Below are 22,871 nucleotides of genomic sequence, written 5' to 3' on the forward strand. Positions count from 1 at the left end.
ATTTTCATTTTAATCTATGAAGCCATGTTGTAGTTATTGCCCTTTTTCAACATTTTTGCTATTTTTTGTGTTATTTCTTGAAAAAATCTTTTTCTCTGACAGTACTTAACCAATTGGAACCAAACTTGGTATGAATGTTCATTGGGGTATCCTGCATAGGATTGATGTTGGGATGTTTGGTCCATCAAAAAACATGGCCACCATTACTAAAAATAGAACATAGGGGTCAGACAATAGTTTTTTTTCGCATATATCTCCAAAACGGTTTGGTTTAGCCCATTCTGAAAGGAATAAAAGTATTCAGCATGATGAGATCTATCTGTGGTGAAATTTTCATTTTAATCTATTAACCTTGTTGGAGTTTTTGCCCTTTTTCAAAGTTTTTTGCTATTTTTAATGTTATTTCTTTCAAAAATCTTCTCCTCTGACACTATTTTACCAATTGAAACAAAACTTGGTGTAAGTCTTTCTTGGGGTATCCTGCATAGAATTGAAGTGGGTTTTTTTGATCCGTCGAAAAACATGGCCACTTTTACTAAAAGTAGAACATAGGGGTAAACAGTAGTTTTTCACATATATCTCCAAAACCCTTAGGTTTAGCCAAATTCTTTCAATAGTTGAAATGATCCTTATTTTTAGGACTACAAAAGTCTTCAGGCATAAAATTTGTCAGACGATTTCTTATAGGAGTTATTGCCCTGGACAGGTGAAAATGACAGTTTTTTTTTTTTTACAGTTTTCAACCAATGTCTTGAAAACTATGATAGATTTAGACTTTCATTTTCTGAAATGATCCTTATGATAAGTCCTATCAAAGTTTTCTTGAGTCAAAATTGTTGGACAACTTCTTGTTTAATTTATTACCCTTGAAATTCAACCAGGTGAGCGATTTATGCTCCTGGGAGCCCCTTGTTATTATTACTATGTATTTCCTGCTTCCAGACTTGTGTAACCATTATTTTTTTTTATTATTGTTACCAGTACATTAACCCATACTTCCTCAGTAATCTTTAGTCACTGCATATATTTTTTGGTATGGGGAGTAGGGAATCATTTAATGTGCTTTTTTCTCCCAGTTTTGTTTAGTTTTAACAAAGCAGAATAGTGAATAAGTTAAGATAAAAAGGGACAGTGAATTGTGACTCAATATGCTATGATAAACAGGACAGAACAGAGTCAATAAGCTCTGATAAACAGGACAGTGTCTGTCAAAAAAAGGCATGATTAGCAGGACAGTGTCTGTCAAAAAAAAGGCATGATTAGCAGGACAGTGTCTGTCTGTTAGTTGTGATTAGCAGGATAGTGTGTGTCTGTTAGTTGTGATAAACAGGTCAGTGTCTGTCTGATAGTTGTGATAAATATGACAGTGTCTGTCAATTAGCCATGATAAACAGGGCAGTGTCTGTCATAAAGGTGTGATTAGCAGGACAGTGTCTGTTAGTTGTGATAAACAGGATAGTGTCTGTCAATTAGCCATGATAAGCAGGACAGTGTTTGTCTGTTAGTTGTGATAAACAGGACAGACACAGTTGTGATTAGCAGGACAGTGTCTGTCAAAAAAGGTGTGATTAGCAGGACAGTGTCTGTCAAAAAAGGTGTGATTTGCAGGACAGTGTCTGTCTAAAAAGGTGTGATTAGCAGGACAGTGTCTGTCAGTTAGTTGTGATTAGCAGGACAGTGTCTGTCTGTTAGTTGTGATTAACAGGACAGTGTCTGTCTGATAGTTGTGATAAACAGGACAGTGTCTGTCAAGTAGCCATGATAAAATCAAAAAAAGGTGTGATTAGCAGGACAGTGTCTGTTAGTTGTGACATTTGGATACTTTCTCTGGTTCTTTTATTTGTCTCAATATCATTACAGTTTTTGGAGCAAAGTTTCTACATGAATTGTTCATGAAGTATAAAGAGCAGTATGGACCTGTGTTTAAAATGCAACTTGGTAAGTACCACACTGCTTAACTAAAATTTTATAAGATTTCTTTAGCCTTACTTGAAATAAAAACACCTTGTTGACATATTTAGTTCCCCTTTCTTAAAAAGCACAATTTTTAATTTACATAATACTGCGTATCAGTAAATGTTTTAAGGTTCATATTTTTCTATATTCATGAGGATCAGGGAAGCGCACAAAGTTTAAGTCCAGATATTATACGGTTATCTCCTCTTGTAGACTGTATAAATGGAAGAAATTTCATACCTTATTCACAAAACAAATTGCAAAATTTGACATGTGGGAAAATTACCCTCTATATAGTAGGTCAAATTTTACATGTTGGAAAATAACCTCCATATGGTAGGTCGAACTGATCCATTAAACCGGTGATCGCATCACGTGACCACGGATCGGTCACTGTATTTTACAGTTTTTATTGTTTTCGTTGTCAATTTTACTCATATTTACATAATGTAATAGATTTAAACATCAATTCATACTTTTGTTTTACATTTCTTTTATTTCAAACAGATCTTACGTCATTTTACATACAATGTAACAAAATTGCGATCAGATCAGTCACCGTTCATCGGTCATTGATCTGTCAGCGATCAATCAGTCAATGGTCATCGATCCGTCAAATCGTTGTGCGGATCATTTCAGGGACTGTAATTTGGTCCATCTTCTGTTCCTTCGTGTTATATGGTATTACATTACACCATAAATTACTGTTTATGTCCAAATATCTTATGACAGTTTGAGGTTTTCAAAATGTATTTTATGAAATGGTTTCCTGTTTAGTGGACTTTTATGTTAAAATTATCTTAGATATTTCAGGAATATTTCTATTTTCATTAGCCTAGATGGGATATATTATGGTATAACAGTGTCTGTCTGTCTGCCTATCTCATTATATTGATGTAAGCGCTCTTTCAATTTTTGTAAATTTATAATTTTATGATTTAGAGTTATAGGACTTCAAAAAAGGGGTGCATGGTTTTCAGACTGTAACTCATTAGTGATTGCACCTATTTTCATGAAACTTTGGAATATAGTTTATAACTATTGATGTTAGTTCCCTCTTTGTTTGTTATGAATTTCTGATTTCTGTTTCAAGTTTTTGGACTTTAATAAAAAAAAGTGGGAATTTCCTATAACTTTAAAATACTTTAACCGATTTTAATGAAACTTTGTTGAATTGTTTGTTTGGTTCTGTTTTTTCTTTCTTTTTTTTTTAGTAATATGAGTTTCTTTTTTATTTTTATATAGTTTGAGTCAAATGTAATTTTCGATTTTGATACTGTCAATATCATGTTGAATATCTTGACGAGTGCATTTATTGGTAATCCAATTATTGCACTTTAATCCTTTTAATCTACATTTAGTTTTTGGACTACTTTTGTTGCCAACACACAATCTGACATTGCAACTACACATTGTAGGAGCGTAAAATTATTTTCATTTGATCTTATTATGTCACAATCACCCTCAATGTCATTAAAGGATGACACAGAGAAACTATATAAGATTATAATCAAATATAATGAAATGGTCTAAGATAAAGTAGACATTGCTTAAGTCTAAAATTTGAATAAAACAAATGGCATAAAAGGTTATTTCTGTAATAATATCAACTGGTTGTGAGGAGTTGTGGAGAAAGAAAACTGTAGTGACAGAGGGACAGACATATTGATGGACAGCATAATCACTGTATAGCTCTTGCTGGTATAAGACAGCAATCATATGATTTTTTTAGGTGAGGAGAAAGGGCTATGGAGTAAAATAAATAATTTGTGTGTTGCCAACAATGTGAAAAAAATCTGTGTTTTACTATCAGGTTTTGTAAAGCTTTAACCGTAATGGAAAATAAATGTTTTCGACATGTCACAAAAAAGCTGTCCATCAATTAAAAGGAAAATTAGCTTGTATTACATATTACTTTTTTTAAGGTTACAAAGATATCATTTAATTTTGTTTCTGACAGTGAATTCATCAGTTGCTCACTTGGTTGGCTGTAATAAAGCCAGGGATTGACACTAACGGTAGTCCGGTAGTCCTGTGCCACCCTAATTTTGGAGAGGACTAATTGAAATATGTTCATGGTAGTCCTATGGGCTCTCCAAATTTTGTCTCAATTTTCATAAGATCTAAGAACAGAACCATGATTACCGTTTGGGGACTACCTGTCTGAAGTAGTCCTGTTGACCACCAAACAAATGAAGTTAGTGTCAAATCTTGAAAGCTACTGTGAAAAACAACTCTGTCAAAAAAAATGACATCAAAATGATGGTGTAGTTTGTGTATATTTACGCCTCTGATATTAGGGTTTATTTCTCACAATAAAGAAGATTTGATAAAAAGAAACCTACAAAAAGATACTACTGTGTTCATGGGGTACCTATTTTCGTGGTTTTCATGGGTAGGCCAAACCACGAAAGTTGATTCCCAACAAAATGGAGAATTCCACTGATGTGTATACTGAAACCTCAAAACCATGAATTCAAGAATTCACGAGCTTGTGTTTCTTCTCTTAACCACAAAAATTGGTATCCATGAATTAAAGTTCTTTCACAGTATATCCCTCTGTCCCTCCATGGTAGGGAAGACAAAAAATAGTCTTGTTTAAGGAGGTAGACCTGGGGTAAGGGACATTACTCTTAAAATCAGTGATATGTTTGTATCATATTCAATTTCAACAAAGGTTATCAAGCTTTCATTTGAAACAGAATAAAATTAGTCCAAGTTACTTTAATGCTTACTTGAGATTGATGTAAAATGCAGAATACAAACATTTCAATGATTTGTAAGAGTTGTGTCCCTTACCCTAGGTCTACTACCATAAGATAATAACATTTTAATGTTAGCATACCTTCCATATCATTCAATTCTTTTCTCCTCCCTTTCTTTCTACTTTCACCATTTATCTTTGTCATTGGACCCTAATTGTACAGGATTCGACAGACTGGGGTGTTAGTCCCATTAGGGGTAATGTCTGGTTTTGATTTAGATTATTTTAATCATGAAATTCCATGGAAACTATTGAATTTTTAATGTGAATCATATCTTAGAACCAGACATATTGGAATGAAAGAGTAATCGAGGGCAAAAGGTTATAGCGGTAATCAAAAGAATGCAATCCAGGGACAAAGACCAGACAGTAACAAAAGTAAATGAGCAACTCGGACTCCACTAAAAACTGGGAGCATGAACCAGGTGCACCGGTAGGGTAAGCGTCCTCTGCTTTTCTAGAAACACCCGTTGAGTTGCTCATAGAAAGTCAAGTCCGGGGTAGACAAACAAGGAAAGGAAAACTATGAACCGTTGATTAAATCAGTTTTCATGGTGCAGATGAATACACCATAATGATCCACGAGTTCATGATGATGACCATAAAACTTCTGTAGTGATGACTTCAATCTTGTAGCAACATAACCCTGTTCCAGACGCCTATTTGTTAGAGTTTTAGCTCAATACAAAAAGTCTGCATAGTTTCGGCAAGCTCTGGCATAACGTATGAGTTGTGATATGAACACTCCATACACAGGTGCTGAAGGGATGATGCCACAGATGAAAGGAAAGTTGACAATTCTGAATGAAAAAAGTTGACTTTTCATAATTACACATTTCATCATATATACCCATAAAGTATTAAACTTAATTATAAAACCATTTTTGGGGTGCATACCATATTACAGAGTTTGCGTGATTCTTAGAAAGCCTGCCACTTTATGAACTGTTTTTATAAAAAAAAAAAGGATTCAGAGAGTCAATAAATAGACCTTGAGGCTAAGGAACACATTGGAAATAATAGATGTTTTCATTTTTATTAGAGTGTATTATCAAATATTGTAATAAAATTTAAGAGATTGATAAAATTCAGTGATAAAACTTCTAGGAATAAGTATTACACATTCAAATAATTTGACCACACACCCCCTTTCTTGCTTCCTATTTAGACTCAGAATCAAAATCAGAATTTTTATTGGAATAAAATCCATACAGTTGGATTGTAATCAAACTCCATACTGTTGGATTGTAACCAAAATCCATACAGTTGCATTGTAATTAAAATACATACATGACATATCAAACTGACGCATAACATGAGAATAAAGACATTTGTTTGCATGCCTCCCAACAAGAAAATATAAGAACATTTGTATTACACAAAGTATCTTTCAGGAGTGTTGCACCTCCAATGAAAATAATATCATGTATTTGTATATATCTGAACAACTGATAAGGTGTGGTCCTATTTATTACTTCAAAGATTAAGTTCAGTGATAAAACTTTTAGGAGTATGTACTACATATTCATATAATTTGACCACATCCTCTCCCATTTTGCTTCCTTTTTATTACTACATGTACTTATTGCTGTGTCTGTTACAGGTCCAGTACTGTTGGTTGTTTTGAATGATATTGAAACTGTCACTGAAGCCTTGGTGAAGAAAAAAGCAGACTTTGCTAACAGACTAAATCTTCAATCTTGTAAGAAGTCAATGATTTTTATTTTTTGTCCAAGAAATGACTGGGATGCTTTTTATACAACCACAAAAATGTTTAGTCCTAATTTCAAATGACCATATGATGTTGTAAGCATCTTTGTCAGCATCTGCAGATGTTAAGTATCTACAAAACAACCTGATTGTATGGATCCTTTAAAATCGTACTCATTTGCATTGATTAAGGGGGTTGAGCATGGTCCAGGTGCACAGGAGGGTAGGCATCCTTTAGAGTTGCTCATAAAATGTCACATCCAAGGTAAACATTGAACAAATCAATTCTCACCATAACAATTCACAATGACGTCAACCATGAAACTACAGTAGTAATGACTTTATTCTTGTAGTAACATAACCATGTTTCCAGGAGCATTATTGAAAGATATAAGAATTTGAATAAGGTACTGAAAGTCTGCATAGTTTCCACAAGCTCTGGCATAAGTTGTTACTTGAAAACTCTATTCAAAGGTTCTAAAGACATTTATCCACACATTATGAAAGGAAACTGATGATACGAAATGAGAAATCATTGCATTTGCTGTATAGTTTTAGTTATGAGTTTTTCCTTTTAATTGACCTCAGAAAGTAGACTTAGATAAAGGCTTGGGTTTCACGGTGTAGTCCCCTTTATCTCAAGTTCTTCTGGGTATATTTGATGAACAAGATCTCTAAAATTGTATTATTGTATATCTTTGAATCTACAAATTGTACCACAAGTCACCTTATTGCAAAAGGAATGCTGGGATTGATATTTTGGGTTATGACTGGAACTGTTTATAAATTGGGAGCCAAGAACTTTTTCTGATGTTCAGATAATAATGAATCTCTTAAAAATTGTACTTCAAGGTCCCACATTGTAACAAAATGGTTTTAAACACAACAAGTTAAAATAACCATTTCATTTTCATGATAAGTCATGTTGAAATGAACACTTTACAGTTGCACTGTTTGAATCTTTGAAACATAAGGGATAAAAATAGGGGTTAGCAATGAACAGTTTACTCTTTGTATAAATTTCTTATTCCTTTTTATAATTTAAAATTAAAGTTCTTTGGTCACTCTCTGTCTTGTGAAAAGCTGTGTGAAACAAGAAAAATAGAACATTTTTTGAAAATTTGAAGATATAATTGGCTACTGGATCACATCGGTTACTGAATATTTAATGTTGATACATTGTATTATCTTTCAGTACATAAATTCTCTGAAGGTGGAAAGGATATAGCGTTTGCTAACTACTCACCAACATGGAAACTACACAGAAAATTAGCATTGAAAGCATTGAGGTATGTCTTTTTGGCTTTTACATATGCAGTTCTGCCAGTTTTCTTTTAAGCTTTATTTACATATGAAATGCATTGGAAGGTTTTTGGTAAAAAGAATTGAAACTGCCCATTCTGTTAAAATTTTTTGTGTGCAAAATTTGGACATAACCCTGTATGTGCTAATGTTGACCTGGACCCCCACCTTTGATTTGAATTTTTGGATCTGAACTTTTTCTTAATTTCTTGACCTACCCCTAAAATGGTATGAGTATCTGGATAGAATAAATTTGAATCTGTTAACATCCATGTATTTATAACATGGTCTGTGCCATAACAAGTGAGGTATAAACATTAAATTCCTTAGAAAGAAAATATCAGTTAATTTTTCTAAGTAATCAGCATTTTGTTACTGTATAATTGAGCATAGATACTGATATATTTCAATATCACATGATTTGATCTGATAGTGGGTACTTTTATTCCAAGTGACTGGAATTAATCCAAAAGTATGTACTTTAATTCCAAATGACAGGAATCGATCCAGAAGTGGTTACTTTTATACCAAATGACAGGAATCAATCCAAAGGTGGATACTTTTATTCTTAATGACAGGAATTGATTCAAAGGTGGCTACATTTTGTCAAATGACAGGAATCAATCCAAAGGTGGCTACTTTAATTTCAAATGTCTGGAATCGATCCAAAGGTGGTTCTTTTTATTCCAAATGACAGGAAACAATCTAAACGTGGTTCCTTTGATTCCGAATGACAGGTAACAGTCCAAAGGTGGTTCCTTTTAATCCAAATGACAGGAACCAGTCCAAAGGTGGGTACTTTTATTCATAGGTATTAATTTCTTTGATTTTAAACCACAGGCTTAATACGGTATAATGCTGTCATCTGCACCTTTGATGTTGTTGTCCGTCTTCGATAGACAATATGAAAGACTTGGATTGATATTTGGGGTCTTCACTTGACATTTTTTGGAACCACAAACAAGCATTTTTATGATATCTGGACAATAACTTGATTATAAATGAATGGATCTCTATGAAACTTCACTGCAAGGTGCGAAAATATGAAGGGAAAGCTGGGCTTGATTTTTGGAGTTGTGACTAGACTTGTGTAGGAATAAGACGCCAAATGTGGTAAACAACAAGCATATTGGTTGATATTTATCCAATTTGATAACAAGGTTCCAAAGTGCAAATGGGAGGTTTGTCTATGATATTGCTCTACAATATTCATTATCATGAAGGTCAGCCTGGGATTGATTTTGGGGGTTAGGACTTCAACCATGAAGAAATGAGGGACCAAAAAAAACATTTTCCTAATATCCAGACAATAAGTTGATTATAATTAATTGGATCTTTTTTAACTTGTACCATAAAGTGCCACCAGAGGAAAGCTTGAAATATTTTTTGGGACTATGGCAGGAACCAGTTAGGAATAGAGGCCACAAATGGACATTTAGTAACAAGCATTTCCCTTCTGTCCAGACAATAACTTGAGTAAAATTTGAATGGATCTCTTAACAATTCAATCACAAAGTACCATACCCCAAAGGAAGATTAAGATTAATTTTAGAGATTGTGGTTTGTACCATTTGGAAATTAAGGTCAAATTCGTATTCTGTGTCACAGTCAAAAATCAAAGCTGTATCAAGCCTGAATGGTGTGTCCATACTTGTCCCAACTGTTCTTGGTTTAACATCTTCCATCCTATCAAGCTGCATTCCTCAAAGCATTTTATTTATGTACTATTGTCTGTCCATCCTTTCTGTCATCATTCACACTTTCTATTTGCCAGTCTTCTTTTTTTCAGCAGCCCCTGTAAAACAAGTACTATGAAAGTACTTTAATTCGTGGATACCAATTTTTGTGGATTAGGGAAGAACCACATGTTCTTGGATTCTTGATTTCGTGGTTTTTAGGTGTTAAGTATACACATTAATGGAAGTCTTCTTTTCGTTGGGAACCAAATTTCATGGTTTGTCTTACCCACGAAAACCATTAAAATTGGTACCCCACAAACAATAGTACGTTCACAGTAACCAAAATTTCTTGAAACTTGCCATATAGTAAGGAGACACAATATGTAGTTTGGCATATTACCAGAAAAATTTGATACCCTACTGTAATATCTTTCTAGTGGAACTCTCCCCATCATGCAGTCAAGATGGCAAAACTTTATTTTATTTGCATCATTACCGGTAATTGTAATTATACATTTCCCACCTTAAACATTTTAGTTGCTCCTCTTTTTACATGGCATTGGTTGGATGGGGTAAGCCACTTTGTTATTGCATTTGCGGTGTATTTTTATTCAAAATTTTTTTTTCAGGCAGTACTTAGCTGGTGAACAATTAGAGAAGGTTCTTCATGATTCTATGGAGAAATGTCTTCCAGAATTTGCCAAACACACAGGTCCATTTAATATTGAACCAATTGTTGATCTTATGGTATTTAATATGCTAAATGCTGTGTGCTTTGGGAAAAGGTAAGCTCTAGTGCATAGAGATACATCCCACCTATAAGAGTGGCCTTATAGCTGATCTTATCCCACGCTGATGAGGATGGCTTTATAGTTAATTTTATCCCACTCTGATGTGGCTGGCTTTAAAGCTGATTTTATCCCACTCTGATGAGGCTGGCCTTATAGCTGATCTTATCCTATTCTGATGAGGCTGGCTTTAAAGCTGATCTTATCCCACTCTGATGAGGCTGGCCTTATAGCTGATCTTATCCTATTCTGATGAGGCTGGCTTTAAAGCTGATCTTATCCCACTCTGATGAGGCTGGCTTTATAGCTGATCTTATCCTACTCTGATGAGGCTGGCTTTAAAGCTGATCTTATCCCACTCTGATGAGGCTGGCTTATAGCTAATCTTATCCCACTCTGACGAGGCTGGCTTTATTGCTGATCTTATCCCACTCTGATGAGGCTGGCCTCATAACTGATCATATCCCACTCTGATGAGGCTGGCTTTATTGCGGATCTTATCCCACTCTGATGAGGCTGGCCTCATAACTGATCATATCCCACTCTGATGAGGCTGGCTTTATTGCGGATCTTATCCCACTCTGATGAAGCTGCCTATATTGCGGATCTTATCCCACTCTGATGAAGCTGCCTATATAGCTGATTTAATTCCATGCTCATGAGACTGACTTTATAGCTGATCTAAACCCACTCTCATGAGACTGACTTTATAGCTGATGTTATCCCACTCTCATGAGACTGACTTTATAGCTGATCTAAACCCACTCTCATGAGACTGACTTTATAGCTGATCTTATCCCACTCTCATGAGACTGACTTTATAGCTGATCTAAACCCACTCTCATGAGGCTGGCTTTATAGCTGATCTAAACCCACTCTCATGAGACTGACTTTATAGCTGATCTAAACCCACTCTCATGAGACTGACTTTATAGCTGATCTAAACCCACTCTCATGAGGCTGACTTTATAGCTGATCTAAACCCACTCTCATGAGGCTGACTTTATAGCTGATCTTATCCCACTCTCATGAGGCTGACTTTATAGCTGATCTAAACCCACTCTCATGAGACTGACTTTATAGCTGATCTTATCCCACTCTCATGAGACTGACTTTATAGCTGATCTAAACCCACTCTCATGAGACTGACTTTATAGCTGATCTAAACCCACTCTCATGAGACTGACTTTATAGCTGATCTAAACCCACTCTCATGAGACTGACTTTATAGCTGATCTAAACCCACTCTCATGAGACTGACTTTATAGCTGATCTAATCCCACTCTGATGAGACTGACTTTATAGCTGATGTTATCCCACTCTGATGAGACTGACTTTATAGCTGATCTTATCCCACTCTCATGAGGCTGACTTTATAGCTGATCTTATCCCACTCTCATGAGACTGACTTTATAGCTGATCTAAACCCACTCTGATGAGGCTGACTTTATAGCTGATCTAAACCCACTCTGATGAGGCTGACTTTATAGCTGATCTAAACCCACTCTGATGAGACTGACTTTATAGCTGATCTAATCCCACTCTGATGAGACTGACTTTATAGCTGATCTTATCCCACTCTGATGAGACTGACTATATAGCTGATCTAAACCCACTCTGATGAGGCTGACTATATAGCTGATCTAAACCCACTCTGATGAGACTGACTTTATAGCTGATCTTATCCCACTCTGATGAGACTGACTTTATAGCTGATTTAATTCTCTTATCAAAAAGGAGCACTGATAAGCCAGAGCCTTTGATTTTTATTTACACTTTATATACTGGATAGATGATAGTATGTCTTCAAACAATCGTAGGGATTTTAAATATTGCATCTACCCTATTTGAAAAAAGAATGATTTCTCATTTCGTATCGTCAATTTTTCTTTTTTCTGTGGCAAAATCTCTTTAGGACCTGTATATAGAGTTTTTATGTCACTACAAAAATTTTATGGTTGTCATTATGATATCATAGATTGTTATGGTATATCCATGAATTGTTTATCCTATCATAGTTTTCCTTTCCTTTTTGTGTAGCTTGGTTGTGACAGTTTTTAAGCAACTCAGGGGTGTTTCTAGAAAAGCAGAAGATGCTCATCCTACTTGTTCACCTGGCCCAGGCTCTCAGTTTTAAGGAGGTAGACCTAGGTTAAGGGAAATAACTCTTGAAATTAGTGATACGTTTGTATTATATTCAATTTCACCAATACCTTTCAAGCTTTCCTTGAAACAGAATGAAATCCGTCCATGTTAATGTGATGCTTACGTGAGATTGATGTAAAATGGTGAATACAAACATTCCAATGATTTGTAAGAGTTGTGTCCCTTACCCTAGTTCTACCTCCTTAATAAGTGCAGTCATTTACTCTTGGTTCTATATACATGTTATTTTTATTGTTTCATGTTCTTCAGTGTGTACGCAGCCAAATGTGCAACATATGATAATCATATGGTGCTCGATTCATATGATAATTATATGGTAATCATATGACAATCATATGATTCTCATATGGTAATTTTGGCTTAAAAACATATGACAATCATATGTTTGTGAAAAACATATGATTATCATATGGTGCTCAATTTATATGATAATCATATAATGCAAACCATATGATTCTCATATCGCTCAGGATTGTGGACCAATACTATTTTAATAATGTTTTAACAATATCTGTTTAAGTCTTCCCTGCACCAGATTGTTGACCAATACTGTTTTAATGTTATAAAAATGTCTGTTTAAGTCTTCCCGCACCAGATTGTTGACCAGTCCTGTTTTGATAATGTTTTAACCATGTTTGTTCAAGTCTTCTTCACTCAGGATTGTGGACAAATACTGCTTTAATAATGTTTTAACTATGTCTGTTTAAGTCTTCCACACTCAAGATTGTTCACCAATACTGTTTTAATAATGTTTTAACTATGTCTGTTCAATTCTTCCCCACACAAGATTGTGGACCAATACTGTTTTAATAATGTTTTAACCATGTCTGTTCAAGTCTTTCCCACTCAAGATTGTGGACAAATACCATTTTAATGTTTTAACTATATCTGTTCAAGTCTTCCCCACACAAGATTGTGGACCAATTCTGTTTTAATAATGTTTTAACTATGTCTTTTCAAGTCTTCCCCACAAATGATTGTGGACCAATACTGTTTTAATAATGTTTTAACCATGTCTTTTCAAGTCTACCCCACTCAGGATTATAGACCAATACTGTTTTAATAATGTTTTAACTATGTCTGTTCAAGTTTCCCCCAATCAAGATTATAGACCAATACTGTTTTAATAATGTTTTAACCATGTTTGTTCAAGTCTTCCTCACTCAAGATTGTGGACAAATACCATTTTAATAATGTTTTAACAATATCTGTTTAAGTCTTCCCTGCACCAAATTGTTGACCAATACTGTTTTAATAATGTTTTAACCATGTCTGTTCAAGTCTTCCTCACTCAGGATTGTGGACAAATACCATTTTAATGTTTTAACAATGTCAGTTTAAGTCTTCCCTGCATCAAATTGTTGACCAATATTGTTTTAGTAATGTTTTAACCATGTCTGTTCAAGTCTTCCTCATTCAGGATTGTGGACAAATAACATTTTAATGTTTTAACAATGTCTGTTTAATTCTTCCCTGCACCAAATTGTTGACCAATATTGTTTTAATAATGTTTTAACCATGTCTGTTCAAGTCTTCCTCACTCAGGATTGTGGACAAATACCATTTTAATGTTTTAACAATGTCAGTTTATGTCTTCCCTGCACCAAATTGTTGACCAATATTGTTTTAGTAATGTTTTAACCATGTCTGTTCAAGTCTTCCTCACTCAGGATTGTGGACAAATACCATTTTAATGTTTTAACAATGTCTGTTTATGTCTTCCCCACACCAGATTGTTGACCAATATTGTTTTAATAATGTTTTAACCATGTCTGTTCAAGTCTTCCTCACTCAGGATTGTGGACAAATACCATTTTAATGTTTTAACAATGTCTGTTTATGTCTTCCCCACACCAGATTGTTGACCAATATTGTTTTAATAATGTTTTAACCATGTCTGTTCAAGTCTTCCTCACTCAGGATTGTGGACAAATACCATTTTAATGTTTTAACAATGTCTGTTTATGTCTTCCCCACACCAGATTGTTGACCAATATTGTTTTAGTAATGTTTTAACCATGTCTGTTCAAGTCTTCCTCACTCAGGATTGTGGACAAATACCATTTTAATGTTTTAACAATGTCAGTTTATGTCTTCCCCACACCAGATTGTTGACCAATACTGTTTTAATAATGTTTTAACCATGTCTGTTCAAGTCTTCCTCACTCAGGATTGTGGACAAATACCATTTTAATGTTTTAACAATGTCAGTTTATGTCTTCCCCACACAAGATTGTGACAGAAAAATGTTTTATAGATTGAGATGTAATGGTAATTTTAATATTGTTTAAAATTACAAGAAAAAGACGTCACTGAAAACCAATTTTCCGTTGGAAATATGAAAGAATCTTTATATAAAGTTTTAAAGAAATCATATATTCCATTTTTTTTTTTAAAAGTTTGTAAAAATGGTGAAAATTCCTAACAAAACTTGTATGAAATGTAAAAAATTGCCTACACTATGCCTCAGGTATCCTGAAATATCTGGATAGCCGTATGTTTCGGTTTTTTTTTTCATATTAATATTCTAAAGAATGTTCATTCAAAGTTATTTGAGGATTTATATACTAGAAATATAAATTTGTTCAATTGGAATATTCCAAACTAATTGTTCGTGGGGTACCAATGTTCATGGTTTTCATGAGTGGATTCCCATTGATGTGTATACTGAAAACTTCAAAACCACGAATTCAAGAATCCACAAACTTGCCTTTCTTCCCTGATCCACGAAAATTGGTATCCTGGAATTAAAGTACTTTCACAGTATATTGTTTTCACCTTGTATGTTTATTTTTTCTCTACACCAAAAACTACAGCTTATTGGATCTTCTTCCTTTTTATTTTTTTATAGTGTTGAGTTAAATGACGAAGAGGTCCTTAAAGTTATGAATGCTAATAGGGAGGCCAATGACATGGTAGGAAATGGATTCATTGAAGACATGTTCCCAATCATGTATAAAATTTGGACAACACAGAAATATAAGAAAGTCTTTGGACTGTTTGACCAGCTCATGCAGTATATAAAGGGAAAAATTGAGGAACACAAGAAAAATTTTGATCCTGGTATGATTTCTAATTTTGACCCCATTTGCCCCCAGTGTGATATCTTTTTTGACCCCATATTTTATACTTCTGCTCCAAAGGAAGGATGGTGGGGAGTATGCTGTTTTACCCTTGTCCATGTTTCCGTCTGTAACAACTTTTTTGGTCACACTTTTCACCGCAACTACTAATTACAGGGGCTTGTTTTTTTTATATATTCTTTCTATAGGTATGCCATATCTTGGGATTTATTTTCAGAAAAATTCTACAACAGCTTCCTGTTTACCGAGGACTGTGTCTACTTATGGCTTCATATTTTTTAAAATTGAAATTTTCATCTCATTTTTCTCAGCAACTTCTTATTAAAGCGACTTCAAATGTTATCACATTCTTCCTGTAGGTATGCCATATGCTTGAATTTATTTTTTGAATAATTGACAACTTCCTGTTTACAGAGGATATTGTTTATTTAACTTATATCATGATTGAAAGCAATTATATCACTAGTGAACCGTTGCTCACAGATTTCTTGTTTTATCTTACTTTGACGACAGTTTTTAGCCTACCTGGTCATGGGCAGGGGGTCTGATGGGTGCAGCCCCCCATACGCTGAGGACAATTTTGCACCCAAAATTTCTTAGCCCAAATTTTAGTTTCAGTAATAAAATTAGTTCAGTAGTTTTGCAAGGTTTTAATGTAGGAACAAGAAGTTTAATAAAAAATTCAAGGGAGTGAATGTCAAAAGTGTAAAGTCAAATTCATCTGTTTCCGCTTGCATCAAATGCATCGACTACACACTCTCTATCAACGTCAACCTTCCTGTGGATGTGAAGCAATGCCAATGAGACGATCTTCGGTCATGGTTGTTCTGTTCCATGTTTTCAACCTTCGTAAGGCTGAAAACAATCGTTCGTGTGGAACAGAACCAACTCAGGCATATTAAGAAGTATGTGCAATTTACATCGAATCTTTACATCCGGATCTGCAGCCCACCTCACAATCAATTATGCATGGCCAATTTACCCAAGTCTACCCCTTCTTTTGCCTTGCGGATTCCACTCTCGAGAGTGTGTGGTGATGTTGCTATCTCAGTGTCTTAGTGTGTGGCCTATCCATCTCCATTTATGCCTCTTGATGGTGTCAGTAATGATTTGACATTTGTCTCATATGTTCTGAGTTGTTTTTAGGCTGATATTTCTGCTCCTCAAGATTGGTCTTAGGGTTACAAAAACTTGTCTGGCTTTTCCAAGTGTCGCTTGATGTCCTCATCGGGGACTCAATTTTTTGAAACGACACTGCCAAGGTAGGTTAAGTTGTTAATGTCTTCAATGTAATCACCATTTTGCATGGTGGCTACTGTGTTATGTGTGTTAACTCTGAGTGACTTTGTTTTATTGGTGTTTCTCTCTAGACCAGTTGATTTGGCTGTTTCGAACAAGGCCGATGTCTTCAGTTGTAAGTGCTGGAATTGATGGGAAAGAAGGCTCACATCATCTGCAAAGTCAAGGTTTATGTATGTACACTGAAGGATGGTGAGAGTGTGGAATTGTGGATGACTTGGCACTTGGTGTTTTTGTAGAGTCCTTGGATAATCTTTACTATTTGACAGGGATTCCATAGTGTCCTAGTACATGTAAGTGTATTTCTATCAGCTATGTCGGCCATTTTAAAGTCCACGGGTGCAAAAGGCGTTCTGCCCAAAGAGCAATTGGGTTGTGTGCCCCATGTGTTGGAATGGAGTAACCCTGGCATTTAACATACTGGGGTTGTCAGGCCATAATACGGAAAATCATAGTGGTGCAACATGTTGAGAAAGATGCCACGTTCCTTGCACATTAAGGAACCCTTCTTGGTATTCTGCCGGAGTAGAACCATTTGGCCCCACCACAGAAGTCTAAATTGCCCAACCCTACCCACCATTCCCAGTTTCAAGTGGCAATGAAAATTTGTCAACACCATAATCCTTGCCATTAATCCTGTTCCATTCCATTTTTCATTTCAGCAACATTTCATGTTCATTTTGCATCTATTTCATAATCATCGCTTGGATATAGCTGAAATATTGCTGCTCAGGCGTTAACCCCAACAATCGATCAATGAATCAAGATGTTGTAGGTGAATTCTAGTTTTGATCTTCTAGAACTCAGGTGGAGTTTGGTCTGGTCCTGGGGCTTTTCCAGTCCTGATTCTCAATAGAGCTTTTATGATTTCATCCTTCATGATTGGGCCAATTTCAATATCAAGTTCTTCTCCAGGAGGTAGATCAAGAGCATTTGGTATATCTTCTATAAGTGGTTCATCTAGGTTTGTTTTCACATTGCCATCTTTGTCTACCACTGGTTTGGATTTGTTGGTCTTTCTACCTGCCAGTTGGCATGTAATGTTGTACGCAGTCAGTCTGGGTGTCATTTCTGGCCATTGCATTCTTTTGAAGCAAGCTCGTAAATGTAGGTCCTTTTATCCTGTTTGGTCTTTCTCTTTACATCTTTCCTGATGATTATGTGTTACCTTGTCAACTATTTTTTCTTCAATCCTGTCTTGACTTTGTCAAGTTGTATCTTAACAGACCTACACTTCTTAGCTGTCTCAAATGTATCGGAAGATATTTTGTATATTTTGTATTCCTTCTTCTTGGCATGTGGTGTTATATATGGATTTTACTCTCTCTTCCATTGTTTTGTTTACTGTGCTCTATTCTGATATTGTCTATTTGCCCTGGCTATCTTGATCTTAAATTTAGCCACCACAAGTTGATGATCAGATGCTATATTAGCACCTCAATAAGGTCTAATGCCTGTCATGCTTTTTCCATATCCTGGCGACTGTAATGTGCTCTATCTGGTGTCTAGTTTTCATGTCTGGAGATACCCACCCAGGTTGCTTATATCCTTGTGAGGGAATGTTGTATTTCCTATGACCAGATCGTTGTGGGAACATAAATCTTGAAAGGGTTTTCTATTTTCGTTGAATTGATTGTTACCAATTCCTTCCTTCTCCATGATGAGTTCTCTCCCTGTGTTATCTTTTCCAACATTGGCATTCATGTCACCCATTACAATAAAGATGTCCTGTGGTGTTCTATCTAGGGTAGCTTGGAATTGGTTGTAAAACTTCTCTTTATCTTCTTTCTCTGCTACGTTGGTAGGAGTGTAGCATTGAATGACTGTTACTTTTTATATCTTTGACATAAATCTTGCCATAAAAGTTCTTTCACTCACAGGATTCCATTCGATGACTGATGATTTGGCAATCTTGTTGAGTTAGATTCATACTCCATGTTGATGGTTACCATCCTCATTTGGTGGTCCAGAGTACAGTACAGTTTGCCCTGAAGATAGTATGACCGCTCCAGATGATTCCATCTAACTTCGTCCCAAGGTTGAAGCACTCCATTTCTCTTGCAGCCTGAGCAGCTTTTCTGGTTTGGTATAATGTCTGCACATTCCAGCTCGCAATCCTTGAGGTGGTCTTAAGGGAGAAAAGTTTAATGGTCAGACTGTCCCCATCGCACATCATATTAAGAACTAATTCTAATATTAGAAGTAAGTTCTCATTGTTCAAAAGTATAGCACAGTCTTTTTCACTTCAAATAGACGTTTTCAGTCGCCTTATTTAGTTCATTACTGAACATGCTACATGATTGTCATGTCATAAGTACCTGAGAAATTTTTTGTTGTTTAGAAACTGTAATAGTTCTGAACTGTCTTGTACATAAGTTCCTTGGTGTTTAACTATAGGTAGCAAAAATTAGTCAAGAAGTCTACACAAGTAATGCGTTGGAGAACCACAGTAGGATATTATCGGAAGGCCTGGTTATAGTAGTTCGTGTATTTTTGTGCACCCTTCTTAATAGTTTAACATACTGGATTAATATAAAACAAAAGTATCTGGATATTGATATTCATTTAGTTGCTCATTTTAACATCATGAATTTTGACTTTTCTCTATTTTTATTTCTTCCTAAACTTTTTTTTTATGAAAAACGGAACACGACATTATTTAATGTTTTTTTTACCAATTTGGAACTTCATTTATTTTTTCTTGCCACAGTAAATTTTTTTTTTTTTTTCTTCAAAGTGAATTACTATTTTTTTTCAAAAATATCCCAGCCCCCCCCCCCCCCTCAGTATAAAAATGGTCGGTGCCTTACAGGCTTTCACAATATCACAGTCAGTACATTGCAAGGATTGTGAAAGCAGTCTCATAAAGCACAAGATGTGATGGGCAATTACAAGTGCTACAATAAATTTACTACTCTGAAGCATGTGGATATGGAAGCTTGCCTTTAGTTTTGCATCGCTATCCAAGCTCTCCATACGAATAACCGCTGATGGAGTGTCAACCCTAGCAGTCCATCTTGTCTCCCAAAGTTTCGGAATTTGCTTTACTTTTCTTTTTTTTCACCAAGGCAACTGCCTCGGCTGCCTCAGTGCAAGCTACGCCTTGCCTATGCGTTGAAGGCCATGTGAGCTATTGCCATCACTTAGGGTCTCATCTTTGTCGTCCTCGTCGTCTTCAACAATTTTTCAAAAATCTTCTTCTCTGACACTACTTGACAAATTGGAACCAAACTTGGTTTGAATGTTTCTTGGGGTATCATGCATAGAACTGAAGTGAGGATTTTTGATCCATCAAAAAACATGGCCACCGTTACAAAAAAAAAAAACATAGAGGTCAGACAGTAGTTTTTCACATATATCTCCAAAACCATTAGGTTTAGCCAAGTACTTTCAATTGCTGAAATTATCTTTATTAAAAGGCTTACAAAAGTCTCCCCCGAGATCAAAGTTGTCAGACTACTTGTTGTAAGAGTTATTGCCCTTGAAAGGTGAAAAATGACCTTTTCAGCCAGTATCTTGAAAACTAAGATAAAAAGAAAGAAACTTTCAATTGCTGAAATTATCCTTATGGCAAGTCCTACCAAAGTCTTCTTGAGTCAAAATTGTTTGTTAAATTTATTGCCCTTGAAAGGCAAAATTTTACTACTCAATTAAGGCTCCTGGGAGCCTCTTGTTTATCTAACTCTGACCTTAGTGAGCTATCTTACATTGACTCATGTGCAATATCTTACTTTGCCCCCAGTGTAATATCTTACTTTGACCCCAGTGGGATATCTTACTTTGAATCAAGTTTTTTTTCTTTATTTGACCCCAATGTGTTAGGTTTTAGTGAAACTTTCACAGATTCTATATTACTTGTTCCCTTTGTGCATCTTCTATTCTAGATTTTGATTCAAATCAATTTGGATGGTTTCACAAAGCAAAACATAGGCTTTGTCATTGGGACACAGGGGTACCTATCTTTATCTGTTATTCCTCCTACACCACTGAATGGAATTCAATGAAACTTTCATAGAATATTTTTTACAGTTTTAGATATATGCATCTTCTATTTCAGCTAACAGTTTTGTAGGGTTTCTTGTATAGGATGACCCAGCCAACAGTTTTTGTGGGGTTTCTGTTATAGACCAACCCAAGAAACAGTTTTGTGGGGTTCCTACTATAGACTGGCCCAGCTAACAATTTTGTGGGTTTCCTTTTATCTAATGGTCCAGCCAACAGTTTTGAAGGTATTCCTTCTATTTGCCTGATCCAGTCAATAGTTTATAGTATTAATTTCGTACAAAAATTAGACTATCTTATGGTTTGCATTAGTATATTGTAAAAAAATAATAGATCTTTAAATTTTAATTTTTCCTACAATTACATCTTCAGAAATCATGAAAATTGTTTACAAGTAGTATTGATGATGTTATCTTTCACTTGATTAATTCTTTTTGCAGACAACATCCGTGACTTTGTTGACTCCATATTATTAGCCAAGCACGAGGTCGATCAGGAGGAGAATGAGGAGTTAGCATCACAGTTAACTGATGTTCATGTTAGACAGACCATATCCGATATTTTTGGGGGTAATTTAGGGTCTTATTATACCCCCAACAAACATAGGTTTTGGGTATATAGGAATCACCCCATCTTTCTGTCTGTCTGTCCACATTTTCTTTCCACACCATACAGAGGTGTGCATATTGTCAGCAATTTATATTTAAAGGAAAATTGCAGTTATATTCAATTTTTGATTTTGGTTTGGAGTTGGGTGTATTTGAAATGGCAGCACAATGTATGTTAAGAATACTTAGTCTATCACCCCAAAGAATTGTGTCCAATTTGAATCGTGTGTCCACATGGGTTACCAAATGTACAAAGGTTCAATATGCTGCAGGAGGTATTAGTACCATTAGGGGCAATGTCTTGCTACATTTGACTGCATTTTGAGCAGGGGGTATTCTCTTTTTTAGCTTGCTCACAGTATTTGTTTCTCTGAATATATTTTTTGTTTTAATAAAGATCAGCTAGCAAAGATTTTTCTGCTTTATGGAGTAGCCATTTTATTTTTATATGGCTGGTTTAAAATTAAATTTGAAATAAAAAAGCAGGATTATGGCATATAGTTAAAAAAATCCAGGATGAACAATTGGGTAAATCCAGGACATGATACAATAAAAAAAATAAAAGTCACAAACTTGATCCTAGCCTCCCAATAGATATCAAATGGTTACTTCTGTACCTGAAATGTGAAACAAAATACAGTAACAGAAAAACACTCTGTTTACAGGATGAAATTTTAGTCCAATGATATCTAGAACAATTGTTAATCAAGTGGCTTTTATAGACAATAACTTGAGTATAAGTGTATGGATCTTAATAAAATTGTATAACAGGGTGCCATACCACAAAAAGAAGGCTATGATTGAATTTTGGTGTTGCGATTGGGACCATTAAGGAATTGTGGGCCAAAAAGGGCCAGAAACATGCATTTTCTTTATGTTCACACAAAATTTGTGTCCAAGTAAATGGACCTCTGAAATTATATTACAAGAGCCATATCACCAAATTGAGGCTGGGATTGATTTGACTGTTGTAACTCGAACTGCTGAGGTAAAAGACAGCCCCTTCAAATTTTTATCCTGTGTCAAACATTACTTTCAATCTCAATAGGGTAAGTAAGTCTTGTTTTAGTTTTATTTTCTTTACTGGAATTTTCGATGTAGAACGTATTGAAATCTGAAGACCGATTTGTATTTTATTGTTTACTGTGGAAGTACTTTAATTCGTGGATACCAATTTTCGTGGATTAGGGAAGAAACACAGGTTCGTGGATTCTTGAATTCATGGGTTTGCTATTTTCAGTATACAAATCAAAGGAATTCTTCTTTTCATTGGGAATCAAATTTCGTGGTTTGGCCTACCCACAAAAACCATGAAAATTGGTACCCCACAAACAATAGTACGTTCATAGTACTTTTTAGTTTGAAACATGTATAACAAAATCTTCTAGGTTATGTTTTTTCTTACAACATTTATCATGTAGAAATAGTTATTCGTCATTTTTATCCGTATTTTTTTACACAGAAAGATTTTTGCCCTTAACACTGAACTCAACACTCTCTAAATGACAAAGCTC

At 35.1% G+C, this 22,871-nt stretch overlaps 1 protein-coding gene across 5 annotated transcripts in view; it reads left to right on the forward strand.

Annotated features, from left to right (window-relative positions):
* LOC148597815 (steroid 17-alpha-hydroxylase/17,20 lyase-like) overlaps positions 1-22,871 on the forward strand; it is a 41,547-nt gene that overhangs the window by 12,921 nt on the left and 5,755 nt on the right. For 3 of the 5 annotated variants that reach the window (XM_088562118.1, XM_088562117.1, XM_088562116.1), the window contains exons 3-8: positions 1,861-1,938; positions 6,324-6,422; positions 7,626-7,719; positions 10,041-10,196; positions 15,217-15,428; positions 21,190-21,318. In XM_088562118.1, coding sequence (XP_088418244.1) covers positions 1,861-1,938; positions 6,324-6,422; positions 7,626-7,719; positions 10,041-10,196; positions 15,217-15,428; positions 21,190-21,318 — 768 coding nt within the window. The remainder of the gene's footprint in view (positions 1-1,860; positions 1,939-6,323; positions 6,423-7,625; positions 7,720-10,040; positions 10,197-15,216; positions 15,429-21,189; positions 21,319-22,871) is intronic. The other 2 variants (XM_088562120.1, XM_088562119.1) reach the window with 1 other exon arrangement.

This window comes from Perna viridis, chromosome 14, assembly GCF_037379345.1.
Source record: "Perna viridis isolate PV_CMFRI_1.1 ecotype Kerala chromosome 14, ASM3737934v1, whole genome shotgun sequence".
NCBI lineage: Eukaryota > Metazoa > Mollusca > Bivalvia > Mytilida > Mytilidae > Perna > Perna viridis.